The sequence below is a fragment of the Nycticebus coucang genome, chromosome 14 (assembly GCF_027406575.1).
Source record: "Nycticebus coucang isolate mNycCou1 chromosome 14, mNycCou1.pri, whole genome shotgun sequence".
NCBI lineage: Eukaryota > Metazoa > Chordata > Mammalia > Primates > Lorisidae > Nycticebus > Nycticebus coucang.
In genome coordinates this window covers 68,874,628-68,886,753 of record NC_069793.1, presented here as the reverse complement: position 1 = coordinate 68,886,753, position 12,126 = coordinate 68,874,628, and the positions used below count along the sequence as shown (strand labels likewise).

The 12,126-nt window shown below is 49.1% G+C and overlaps 1 protein-coding gene across 1 annotated transcript in view; it reads right to left on the bottom strand.

Annotated features, from left to right (window-relative positions):
- Nucleotides 1–4,763: 4,763 nt before the first annotated feature.
- The window catches only part of DGAT2 (diacylglycerol O-acyltransferase 2), a 33,541-nt gene continuing 26,178 nt past the window's right edge, over nucleotides 4,764–12,126 (bottom strand). Inside the window, exons 5-8 of the mRNA XM_053560905.1 lie at nucleotides 10,257–10,461; nucleotides 9,534–9,708; nucleotides 8,018–8,220; nucleotides 4,764–5,887 (exon numbers count right to left, since the gene is read on the bottom strand). Coding sequence (XP_053416880.1) covers nucleotides 5,733–5,887; nucleotides 8,018–8,220; nucleotides 9,534–9,708; nucleotides 10,257–10,461 — 738 coding nt within the window. The 3' untranslated portion in view covers nucleotides 4,764–5,732. The remainder of the gene's footprint in view (nucleotides 5,888–8,017; nucleotides 8,221–9,533; nucleotides 9,709–10,256; nucleotides 10,462–12,126) is intronic.

Below are 12,126 nucleotides of genomic sequence, written 5' to 3'. Positions count from 1 at the left end.
AGCACCTGTGTTTCAAGTGGCTAAGGTGCCAGCCACATAACACCTGAGCTGGTGGGGTTCGAATCCAGCCCAGGCCCGCCAAACAATGACACTGCAACCAAAAAATAGCCGGGCGTTGTGGCGGTGCCTGTGGTCCCAGCTACTTGGGAGGCGGAAGCAGAATTGCTTGAGCCCAGGACTCGGAGGTTGCTGTGAGCTGTGATGCCAAGCACTCTACCCAGGGTGACAGCTTGAGGCTCTGTCTCAAAAAAAAAAAAAATAAATAAATAAATACATGAGCTGCTCGGCGCCTGTAGCTCAAGCAGCTAAGGTGCCAGCCACATACATCAGAGCTGGTGGGTTCAAATCCAGCCCGGGCCTGCCAAACAACAACTACAACTACAAACAAAAAATGGCGGGCATTGTGGCAGGCACCTGTAGTCCCAGCTACTTCCGAGGCTGAGTGAGGCAAGAGAATCACTTAAGCCCAGCTCTGTCTCAAAAAAGAAAAAAAAAAATACAGGAGCCAAAAATTCCTAAGCAGAAAGTGGTAAAAAATATTTTGAAAACCAGGTGTAGCTCACACCTGTGGTCCAAGCACTCTAGGAGGCCAAGGCAGGAGGATCCTTTGAGGTTAATAGTTCAAGACCAGCATGAGCAAAAGGGAGACTTCTGTCTCTACTAAAAATAGAAAAATCAGCTGGACATCGTGGTAGATACCTCTAGTCTCAGCTCATTGAGAAGCTGAGGCAGGAGGATTGTTTGAGCCCAGGAGTTTGAGGTTGCTATGAGCTAGGCTGATGCCATGGCACTCTAACCTGGGCTACAGAGTGAGACTCTGTCACAAAAAAAAGAAGTATCTTCTATCTATGAGAAGACCAGACTCTGCCATCCAGTGATACAGCTTGTCTATCAAGTGGTATAAATATATTAAAGGTCACTGTATTAGTTTAAACCACAAACTGGGTGGTTTAAAACAACAGAAATTTATTTTCTCACAGTACTGGAGGCTGGAAGTCCCAAATCAAGATATTGGAAGGGATGTGCTCCCTTATAAGGCTCTGGGGAAGAATCCTTTGCCCCTTCCTGCTTCTGCTGTCCATGGGTGTTCCTTGGCTCTGCCTCCATTGTCGCATGGACTTCTCCTTCTGTCCCTCTCTCTTTTTTTTTTTTAATGAGACAGAGTCTCACTATGTTGCCCTCAGTAGAGTGCCGCGACAGCATCACGGCACACAGCAACCTCAAACTCTTGGACTTAAGCGATTCTCTTGCCTCAGCCTCCCAAGTGGCTGGGACTACAGGCACCTACCACAATGCCTGGCTATTTTGTTGTTGTCATTGTTGTTTAGCAGGCTCTGGCTGGATTCATTTTCTTTATTTTATTTTATTATTATTATTATTTAAATAGAGACAGAGTCTCACTTTATTGCCCTGGCATCACAGCTCACAGCAACCTCCAACTCCTGGGCTTAGGCGATTCTCTTGCCTCAGCCTCCCAAGTAGCTGGGACTATAGGTGCCCGGCTATTTTTTTGTTGCAGTTTGGCCGGGGCCTGTTTGAACCTGCCACCCTTGGTATATGGGGCCGGGGCCCTACCCACTTAGCCACAGGCGCCGCCTGACCCCTTTTTTCTAAATAAGGTCATATTCACAGGTTTCGGGGATTAGGACTTATAATTTTGTGGGCCACTATTCAGCATATTGCACCATTCCTGTGTGTGGCTTGTGCTTCTCTTCTCTCCCTGCCCAAATTAAGATGGTGTTAATCTGAATTAGATTGTTTTAAATTAAGATGTTAATTGTAACCCCCCTGGTAACCACTAACTCAAAAATATACAGTGAAAAAAAAAAGCTCATTAAAAAAGTATATTAGATCATCTACTATCTTATACTGATTATTAAAATGAAGTGTATTTATCAGAGGAAAAAAGTATATTAGAAAATACATGCTTAAAATAAAAGATGGCAGTAATGGAGAAAGCAATAAGAAAACATATAACACACAGAAAATAAATAGCAAAATGGGAAATGTAAATCCTACCCTATGAGGTTTTTTTATTTTATTTTATTTTGTTTTTGAGACAGAGTCTCAAACTATTGCCCTGGGTAGAGTGCCATAGCGTCACAGCTCACAGCAACCTCCAACTCCTGGGCTTAAACGATTCTCTTGCCTCAGCCTCCCAAGCAGCTGGGACTTACAGGTGCCTGTCACAATGCCCAGCTATTTCTTGGTTGTAGTTGTCATTGTTGTTTGGCAGGCCTAGGCTGGATTTGAACCCACCAGCTCCAGTGTACATGGCTGGTGTCCTAGCCACTGAGCTATAGGCGCCGAGCCTCATATGAGTAATTACATTAACTTTAGAGACTAAACAATCAGAAGGCAGAGAGTAGAAATATGGACATCAAAAAAAAGAACCAATACTATTATGTCTACAAGACTTAACAGTTTACATTCAAAGACACAAATAGGTTGAAAGAGATAGGACAGAAACAGATATTCCATGTAAATAAGCACCAAAGAGCACTGGGGTGGCCACACTGATGGAGGCTACATGTTAAGAGTTTAAGACAAAAATTGTTACTAGGAAAAAGAGTATTTTATAATGACAGAAGGGTAAATCCATCAAGAGATAACAACTATAAACATCTATGTGCCTACCAGCAGAGTCTCAAAAAGCATGAAGCAAAAACTGACAGAATGGAAGGAAGAAATAAATACTTCAGAAATAACAGTTCAAGAATTCAACCCCCCCCCCCAAAAAAAAAAAGAATTCAACACCTCACTCTGAGTAATGGACAGAACAACTAGGCAGAATAGCAGCAGAGAAATAGAAAATATAAGTAACTTGATAAATCTACTGAACCAAATAGACATCTGCACCTGTAAAATACTCCAGCTTCTAGTTCAGGGTCAGAGCTGTTTAAAGGTCAAAATGTGAAAACAAAGCTTAGGAAGCTCTGTGGCATCTGCCGGAGAACCAGCCTCAGCGCCCCCTTGTGGCAATATCTAGGAACCACGGCAGAACCAACGGCTCGACAATGCGGGCTGACTTCAGTCAGCACCCCCCCCCCACCAACCACCCAAGGGCAAAGGATTTTCGGTTAAAAGAGGTGCCAGTTCCTGCTCCCAAGGTAAAAACTCCCAACCCAAGGCAACGTTCACAGCATCTACCCGCTCTAGAGTAGGGATGACTCTGGACAGGCTGCTGTTGGACATACGTTGTCCTTGGTTATCATTTCTGTTCTCCTTAGCGATGCTGAGTTCCACCGTGTACAGTAGGTGTTCACTATTCACAGAATTAATGTTTGAGAATAATGTCTACCTTTGTGGGGTGGCCTAGGTTAGGGCCAGAGCTTGGTCTGAAGCCAGATTGTCAGCATTGGGTCAGCCTTAGGCTGGGGCTAGGGTGGAGCTGAGACTCTCATCAGACAACAGGCCTTTTCTCCATCCTAAAGGAAATGCCTGTCATCTAACCTGAGCTCTCCAGCCTGAGGCCTGCCTGGTGCCATAGAATCCAGCCTCTATCAGCCCCTCCAGAGCACTCCCTCTCACTGCTCTGCCCTCTTGCCCACCTAGAAACTCTGGAGAAATGGACTCCCTGCCCTTCTGAGCCAAGCGCCCCTGCAACTCCTCTGCCACCACCAATCCCTCTTTCCAATCAGCAATGTCTTTCAGTCAGTTCCCCCCATCTTCACACCTACTGCTCTGTCACTCCCTTCCTGACAAACTTCTGGCCATCCTTCCAGCCCAGCTCAGGCATTATCTCCCCAGTGAGGCACCTCAGGTTGGGTTGGAGGCACGTCACAGCTCTAACTGCCCTGTGTATCCTCAGCTGTCCCAATGTTTGTCTCTGTTCCTCAGCAGCCCCCTCACAGCTTCTGGCACAGAGCAGCTGTCCCTGAGGTGGGTGAACAGCAAGGACAGCCAGCAGGCATTTTGGTAGTAAAGAAGTTGGAATGAGGGCCTTTGGTAGGGAGGCTGGGAAGGTTTCCTGGGTGCTCAGTACTCACTGGACCCAAAGGGGAACTAGAAAAGGAAGAAGTATCTTGTAATCACTAGGGTGACAGCAAACCAGGGCCAGGGAAAAAGGTTTGAGCAATCCTGAAAGACCCTTCCTGTAATTCCAGAGCCTTACAGTTGGACAGGAGTCCTTTAACCCATGTGGCAGACAGCCTATGAGATGACTCCCAGTGACCCTTGCCTTGTGGTATCCGCTCCCCTGCACAATCCCACCCCCCACAGGACCTCATGACTTCCATGTAATGAACAGAATATGACAAAAGTGATAGGGTAACACTTCCACAATTAGGTTATAAAGGACTGTGGCTTCCTTCTTCTCTTCACACGCTGGCTCTTCTTACTTACCCTCTGATGAAGCTGTGTTGTGAGCTACTCAGGGCCCATGAGGCAAGGAACTGAGAGTGGCCTTGGTCAGCAGCCAGTGAGGAAGTAAATCTTGCCAACAACCACTGAAAGTCCTAGAAGTGTATCCTCCCTCAGCTAAGTTTTGAGATGACTGTGGCCCTGGCCAGCACCTGGACTGCAACCTTGACAGACCCTGTGCAGAGGACTCTGAGAACCTGAGACTACAAGTGTTGTTTGTAGACACTAAGTTTCGATATAATCTGTCACACAGCCATATATGACTGCCACACCACAGCAGGGCCATGTGGGCCACAGGAGCAAGGGGCAGAGGGCTCAGCAGGCAGCCCACAGGGCACTGGTCTTCCCCGAGTGTCAGCGGCAGGAGGGTGCAGACGCAGTCCCAGCAATAACTCAGAGAGGCTTCTCGTTTCCATTTATTTGACGAGGTATGTACAAAAGTCTGACGTAGTACAATGATCTCATCAAGAGAAAACAGAACACACAGAGGGGCTGGGTTTCCTCCCTGGCTCCACCCCCTCAGAAAGGCACAAATAATGCACGTGAGGCTTGGGTCTGGGGGCCTTCTGTCCAGGAATCAATCTGCCACTCAGAAGGTGCCAGGCCCCTCTGTGCACAGCAGGGAGACCCTTTCCTCACACCCAAATTTGGGGGTATGGGTTAGGTAAACTGAGGCATGTGATCCAGGCCAAGCCTGAGTCTGTACCTTGTTTCATCAGCCTCTGGAGGAAAACCTGTACCCTGTACAGCAGCACTACCACCCCAACCTCATGCTGGAGGCAGTCCAGGCTCAGATTTGAGAAACTGGGGGTGGGGTAAGAGTGGCAGAGGGAGCATCAAGCTGGAACATCCCAGCTGCTCACCACTGCCCCCTCAATATGGGGCAATTGTGCCCTCTGACTCTTCCCCTTGGCAAGAGGGGCGGGCTAGTCCTGCAGTCCAAGCATGGGGTAGTGGGAATACAGGTGTTTGTATTAGAAGCAGCTTCTGCCTCCCATCTCTAGGGGCAAAAAGTAAATAATCAAACTGGCCTGAGTCACTAATGGCTGTCTTTCTTCCCCAAACCAGAACTGAGTTTTCTCTGTCATTTCAAGAAGGGAAGAAGGGTTTGTCAAGAAACCATGAACGCCTAGATTTAGCCACCACCTGGAACAGGACAAACGAAGTGAAATGAGCTTGAGATATTGACTTTTTCTTTCTTAAAAAAGACCTAACATGGTAATGGTTTAACAAAATTATTATAATTTCTTTTAAATAACCCACAGACACCCATGACGCTTCCAAATTTACAGAACAAAAAGCACTCAAGAACTTGGTAGAAAACGATTTGCAGCTGGTTCCTCTGGAGAGGTGGCTTCCAGAGGGCTGGTTCAGTTCACCTCCAGGACCTCAGTCTCCGGGAGGCCGAACTTGATCTTATGGCTATCGAAGAGCTTCACCAGGGCTTCCATGTACATGGCATGGTACAGGTCGATGTCCTGCTGGGTCGGGTACTCCAGCTTGGGGATGGTGATGGGCTCACCCACTGCACGGATGGAGCAGAGGCCTCTGGTTAGTCAATGCTATTCTCCTGGATGCCCACCATGATGCTGATGGTGGTGACCCTGTGCTACTGGAAACTGTGCTGAACGCTTTTTATGTCTCTTGTCTCTGACTGTTCCCTTTGAAAGAAGACTGAGGCCCAGAGGTGAAGAAGGGACCCAGCCGGGACCACAGAGCTATTAAGCAGTAGATGGCTCAAGACTGGCTGAAACCACTGCACTGTGCTAGGACTGCCTACAACAGTTGTGGGCTCACATAAACAGCTTTGTTTTTGCTCTGTTCTGGGCCAGCCAGTTTACCTCTCTGAGACTCGGTTTCCTCATCTGTCACATGGGGATCCTTCCTCAGAAGGCATTTCTGAGGACTCTGTCAATAATGTGACATGCTTTAAAAAGTGTGGTAAGGGCGGGAAAGAAAGGAGGAGACCAACATCTATCCATCTGTGCATTGTTTTATTTTCTAATTCAGCTTTGTCTCCCAACTATCCCTAATCCTGCCAATGCTATGTGGGAAATTTTTCCCAGCTCCATCCGTTCCTCTTCTATCTCCCTCAGTCCAAGCCTCTGGTCTGGACTTTGAGCTTCCATTTTTGCCCCTGCTGACCATTTTCTATCCACCAGCCCCAAAGACTACTTTAAAATGCAAACCTGACTCTCCCCTCCCAAAGACCTTCAAGTTGCTTCCCAGTCTCCAGGTGAGGAAAAAACACCTTCACACTGCCACACCCGTGCATGGAAATGTTCCTGCTACCTCACTGCTGCTTTGTCTCTGTCTAAAAGCACAAAGCGAGTCACCTGGTCTGTGAATACAAAGCATGTGTGTGAGCTTTGGCCCCTCAAATCCACTGCTGAGGGCCCATGTACTCCTGTGGAATGTCCAGCTTGTGACTTTTAACCTGCATATTAACTACACCAACAATAGGTAATTCTTTGGAATCCTCTGAACCGTCCCAAATACACCCAAAGCAACACAGCTGAGGACCAAGTGCAGATAGTTTTTCGCTATACTTCTATCCATGCTTATGCTCCAGTAATATTGGTATTTTTCTTTCTAGTCTTCAAAAATCTACACAGTCTTGCCTCTGGAACTTTACTTTGGCTATTGTTTCTTCCTTCCTTCCTTCCTTTTTTTTTTTTTGAGACAGAGTCTCACTTTGTCACCCTCAGTAGAGTGCGTAGCATCACAGCTCATAGCAACCTCCGACTCTTGGGCTCAAGCGATTCTCTTGCCTCAACTTCCCAAGTAGCTGGGACTACTGGTACCCGACATAACACGTGGCTATTTTTAGAGATAAGGTCTTGCTCTGGCTCAGGCTGGTCTTGAACCTGTGAGGTCAAGGCAATCCAACAGCCTCAGCTTCCCAGAGTACTAGGATTACAGGCGTGAGCCACTGCGCCCCGCCAGGCTATTGTTTCTGATAGAAACTTTGCTGTTTCTCCCTTTTGCTGGATAATTCCTATCAGCAATATAAGAGTCACCTCCTCCCTGGAGTCCACTGTGACCCCTGAGAGCACCCACACATCCTCCACACTTCCCCCCTTTCTCTTTGCTGTAATGTAATCTTCCCTATAGACTGAGGGTCCTATGCTCTCACCTGTCACAGTGCTTGTTTCACAGAAAAGGCCCTATTCCCTCAATACCCTTCCCCATAGCTCCTATCAGCACTCAACATGTCAAATGTTGACTCTACAGCCTCTGGACCCATCTGTAGCTCAGTGGCTAGGGCACAGGCCACATACACAGGAGCTGATGGGTTCAAATCCAGCCCGGGCCTGCCAAACAACAATGACAACTACAACCAAAAAAAAAAGAATGGCTGGGCATTGTGGTGGGCACCTGTAGTCCCAGCTACTTGGGAGGCTGAGGCAAGAGAATTGCTTAAGCCCAAGAGTCTGAGATTGCTGTGAGCTGTGATGCCACGGTACTCTACCAAGGGCAACATAATGAGACTGTCTCAAAACAACAACAAAAAACAAAAACAAACAAAAAAAATGTCAAAGTCCTCATGGCTAAATGCATGGCTGTCAGAGCCATGCCACCACTGGAATCCTGTCACTACCACCGCTAGTGGTACAACACCCTGCATTTAGGGCACCCTTAGGCTGGGGCTTACCAACAGTGGTGATGGGTTTGGAGTAGGGTACCAGCCCCCAGGTGTCGGAGGAGAAGAGGCCTCGGCCATGGAAGATGCATGGGGCAAAGCCAATATACTTCTGGAACTTCTTCTGGACCCATCGGCCCCAGGAACCCTCCTGGAAGATCACCTGCTTGTATACCTCATTCTCCCCAAAGGAGTAGGTGGGAACCAGGTCGGCTCTGGAAGGGAGAAGCCAGGGTCTGTCACAACCTAATTACTGATTTCAGTTCCTAGGTCAACACAGAGGCCCTGGACACCAGCTAGCGGGTATCAGAATGACCTGGAGGAGCCAAGCTTACATCCGCACTTACGTCCGCTCACTACCTAGACCTGATGGATCCTAGCCCACCTGCTGGTGACTGCAGAGCATAAGCAGGCTCAGAGAGGCAAAGGGAAGGCTGAGGGTCCTACCGTGGAATGCCTGCTCTTCACCCTCCTCCCTCAGCCTGCCTCCACTGGGAAGTTCTTCCTGTCCCACCTTCTCAGCCCTGGTCTCATATCTTGTCACACTCTCAGCACAGTGTTCTGTCATTATCTGTCCCTCTTTCCTCCCCCACCCTCTGTGCTCCCTGCAGGCATCAACTGGGTCTGATGTGACTGTGGGGTCTGATGTGACCCAGGGCTGAAACCTGCAGAGCAGCCTCTTCTCCCATAGCCTACCATAAGGTCCTGAGGAGACAGAGAAAAGTGCTGCTGTCCTGCAGCCACACTCCAGGCTGCGTGGGGCCTGGATGGGTGCCTTAGAGCCTTCCCTAACTGGAAGAACTGCAGGCTGCCCCTCTCCCACCCTGGCCCCACGGCACAGCTTGAGGGCCATCACCCCAGGACCCTCCTCCTCCTGGGGACACCCAGAGCTCACACATGGGAGGAAAGCAGTGGACCCCAAGTCCAAACAGCTTGGCTCTGTATCTCACAATGTCCCTGACCAGGTCACTTAGCCTCCCTCAGTTGTCTCCAATGGGAAATAGGGATGTCATCACCTGTGGGGTGCTGGGGAACCAAAGGGAACTGTAGAGTGATTGTACTTTGTCAAATAGGATGCACTGAACAAGTAGCTATGCAGAATGTGCCCCCAGTTTTCTAGAAAGGGTCACAGAAACCCAAGCCACCCGGCCCCTCTCTTCTTACCCTCAGAGTGACTCCTCCAGAAGCCCTCCCTGCTGTTTCCAACCACGCAACCACCGAGCCCCCAAACCCTCTTTCTTTCTTAGAAACAAGATGCATTTGAGGCCCAGGCAGCAAGTCTTTTACACAGTCCTATGTGTGAGCTGCCTCTCAGCCTACCTGAAAGGGCTCGGGGCACAGTCTGCATCTCTGTCCCATGTGGACACCCAGGCTGCACATCAAGGTAGGTCCAGACCATGATGTCTGGGCTCCAACTTTCCCTTCCTGTAGGTGTTTCCCGAGTCTGGGCCCTGCCTTTGGGGGCCACAGAGCCTGCTGCCGTAGGCTGAAGAAAGCCCTGGAGGGGTGTCTGTAGAGAGGTACTTACCCATGGCGCAGGGCCAGTTTTACAAAGCCCTTGCGGTTCCGTAGGGTGACAGCATTCTTGCCGGGCATGGAACTTAGGGACTCAGCTGCACCCCCAACCACGATGATGATGGCATTGCCAGTCCCATTCTTTGACAGTAAATAGTCTATGGTGTCCCGGTTGACAGGGCAGATGCCTGGTGGGGAGAGAATGACGGATAATCTGGGTTGCCCCTGCAGGCACTCCCCACCCTCTGTACATGGTCAACTGTGAAACAGAAAGAACTTGGGCCCCAGACCTAACCTAGCCCCATTGAAGCTGTCTGGTCCTGCATAAACCACTCATATCTCTGCACCTCAGCCCACTTATCTAAGATGGGGATAATGATACAAAGTTGTTTTGGGAATTCGTTCATTTGGCAAACATTCCCTGAGGTCCTTACTCTGCTAACCTAATGCTGAGTGCTAGGGATCTCAAAGAACCAGGCAGGTGGGAGGTCACAGGTGGGTAGATAATGACAGTGCCATGGACAACAATCAGGTGGTGCAGAGGGCAACACAAGGGCTAGGGTGCCCCGAAAAGGAGTCAGAGAAGGCTTCGTTGGGAAGATGTTATCCAGGCTGCATCCTGAAGACTGTATAAATGGCCTTCCTGCTCAGCCCTGACCCACCCTGCTCGGTGGAGAAGCTCAGGCCTTGACGGTGGTGCCCAGCAGGGGTGGGCAGGGGTAGATTAGATTCTCACCTCCAGACATCAGATACTCCCTCAGCACTGGCATCCGGAAGTTGCCAGCCAGTGTGGCCAGGTAAGGCCTTATGCCAGGGAACTTCTTGCTCACTTCTGTGGCCTCTGTACTGAAGTTGCAGAAGGCGCCCAGGCCCATGATACCATGGGGGTGGTATCCAAGGATATAGTTCCTGGTGGTCAGCAGGTTGTGTGTCTTCACCAGCTGCAAGGAAAACTCTGAGTCAAAGGGAACTGGCTGTGTAAGGGGTACGGGGCATGCCCGGAAGGTCAGGGGCCACGGTGCTGGTGCTTTTAGTCATGGACTGGCAGTCCCTGGGAAGGGGTGGGGAATTTTCTCCCTCATTCCTTATTCCCCAGCCAAGCATACTCCAGTTCTTCTTATTCAAACTCTGCCAGCCTCCTACCTTCCCTCGCCCTGGGCCCATCCTTCTTGCCACAGCGACAGTGACCGTTCTACAACCCAAATCTAACACCTGTCACTCTCAGAGTAAAGAGGATATCTAGCTTTCATAAGGGTGAAGTCCAAGTTCCTGAGTTTGGTAACAGGGGCCTTGGCTACAAGCTCTGCCCCCAGAGTCTGTCTCCTCACACTGTGAGCTCCTTGGAGGTAGAGTCTGTCTAGCCCTGTGCCCTGATGGCTAACCAGTGGCTCACAGAATGAGCTGTGTAGCCCACCTCCTACTCTCCTGTCCCAGAGAAGGGACACTGCAGCAGGCCTGCCAGCCATCTGGGCTCAGCTCAGGTTCTGAGGCAGGAAGGACAGGACATGGCAAGTGACATCCCTGGTGCCAGCCAGCCTAGCTGGGGAAGAGGTCAGCTGTATGGCTGCAGCAGCTAAGGGCCTGACCTATGGTACTATCAACAAAGCTATCCTGGGATGCTCCAAACAATCATTGGCTTCCTCAGGACCCACCTCCTGCCCTGCAGCTGGTGGCCTGGAGGGGTGGGGTAGGGGTGCAAAGTTTTCCTAAACCCTGAGCATGAGAGGCACTGAGCCTGAGACATTCACCTAGAATTACAAGGAATAGAGAGGATAGACAGTGCTGAGAGGGATGGAGAGGAAGGGTATTCATGTAACATCACTTTTATTCTGATCAGAAAAATAACAGAAGAATTTTTAAAGTACAGGAAAGTGAAAAGAAAATTAAAAATAACTGTAATACCTCCATCCAGATAAAATACTCTGACACATTGGAGAGTATCCTTTTCCACTTAAATATGCTCTTTTTCAAATGGCACAAAATTGAGATTATATGGTTGGTAACATTTTTATATCATTTTCTACCAAATATCTCATAGCTATTTGTCATTACCAAGTCAAGTTACACGTCCTCTTATGGCAGCATTAGTATTCTCTGACACAGCTGTGCTACCCTGTTTCCCCGAAAATAAGACAGTGTCTTATTTTAAGGTGTGCTCCCAAAGATGAGCTAGGTCTTATTTTCAGGGGGCGTCTTATCTTTCCTGTAAGTAGGTCTTATTTTCGGAGGATGTCTTATTTTCAGGGAAACAGGGTATGTGAAATAGCACTGACTCAGACCCCAACTGCTGGACATTTTAAAAGCTTCCAAATTTTCCCTCTTAGAAATAGTGCTTCTAGGCTCGGCACCCATTGCACAGTGGTTATGGCGCCAGCCACATACACCAAGGGTGGTGGGTTCGAACCCAGTCCAGACCAACTGAACAACTGCAACAAAAAATAGCCGGGCATTGTGGCGGGCACTGGTAGTCCCAGCTACTTGGGAGGCTGAGGCAAGAGAATCGCCTAAGCCCAAGAGGTGGAGGTTGCTATGAGCTGTGACACCACAGCACTCTACCAAGGGCAACAGAGTGAGACTCTGTTTCTAAAAAAAAAAAAAAAAGGAAA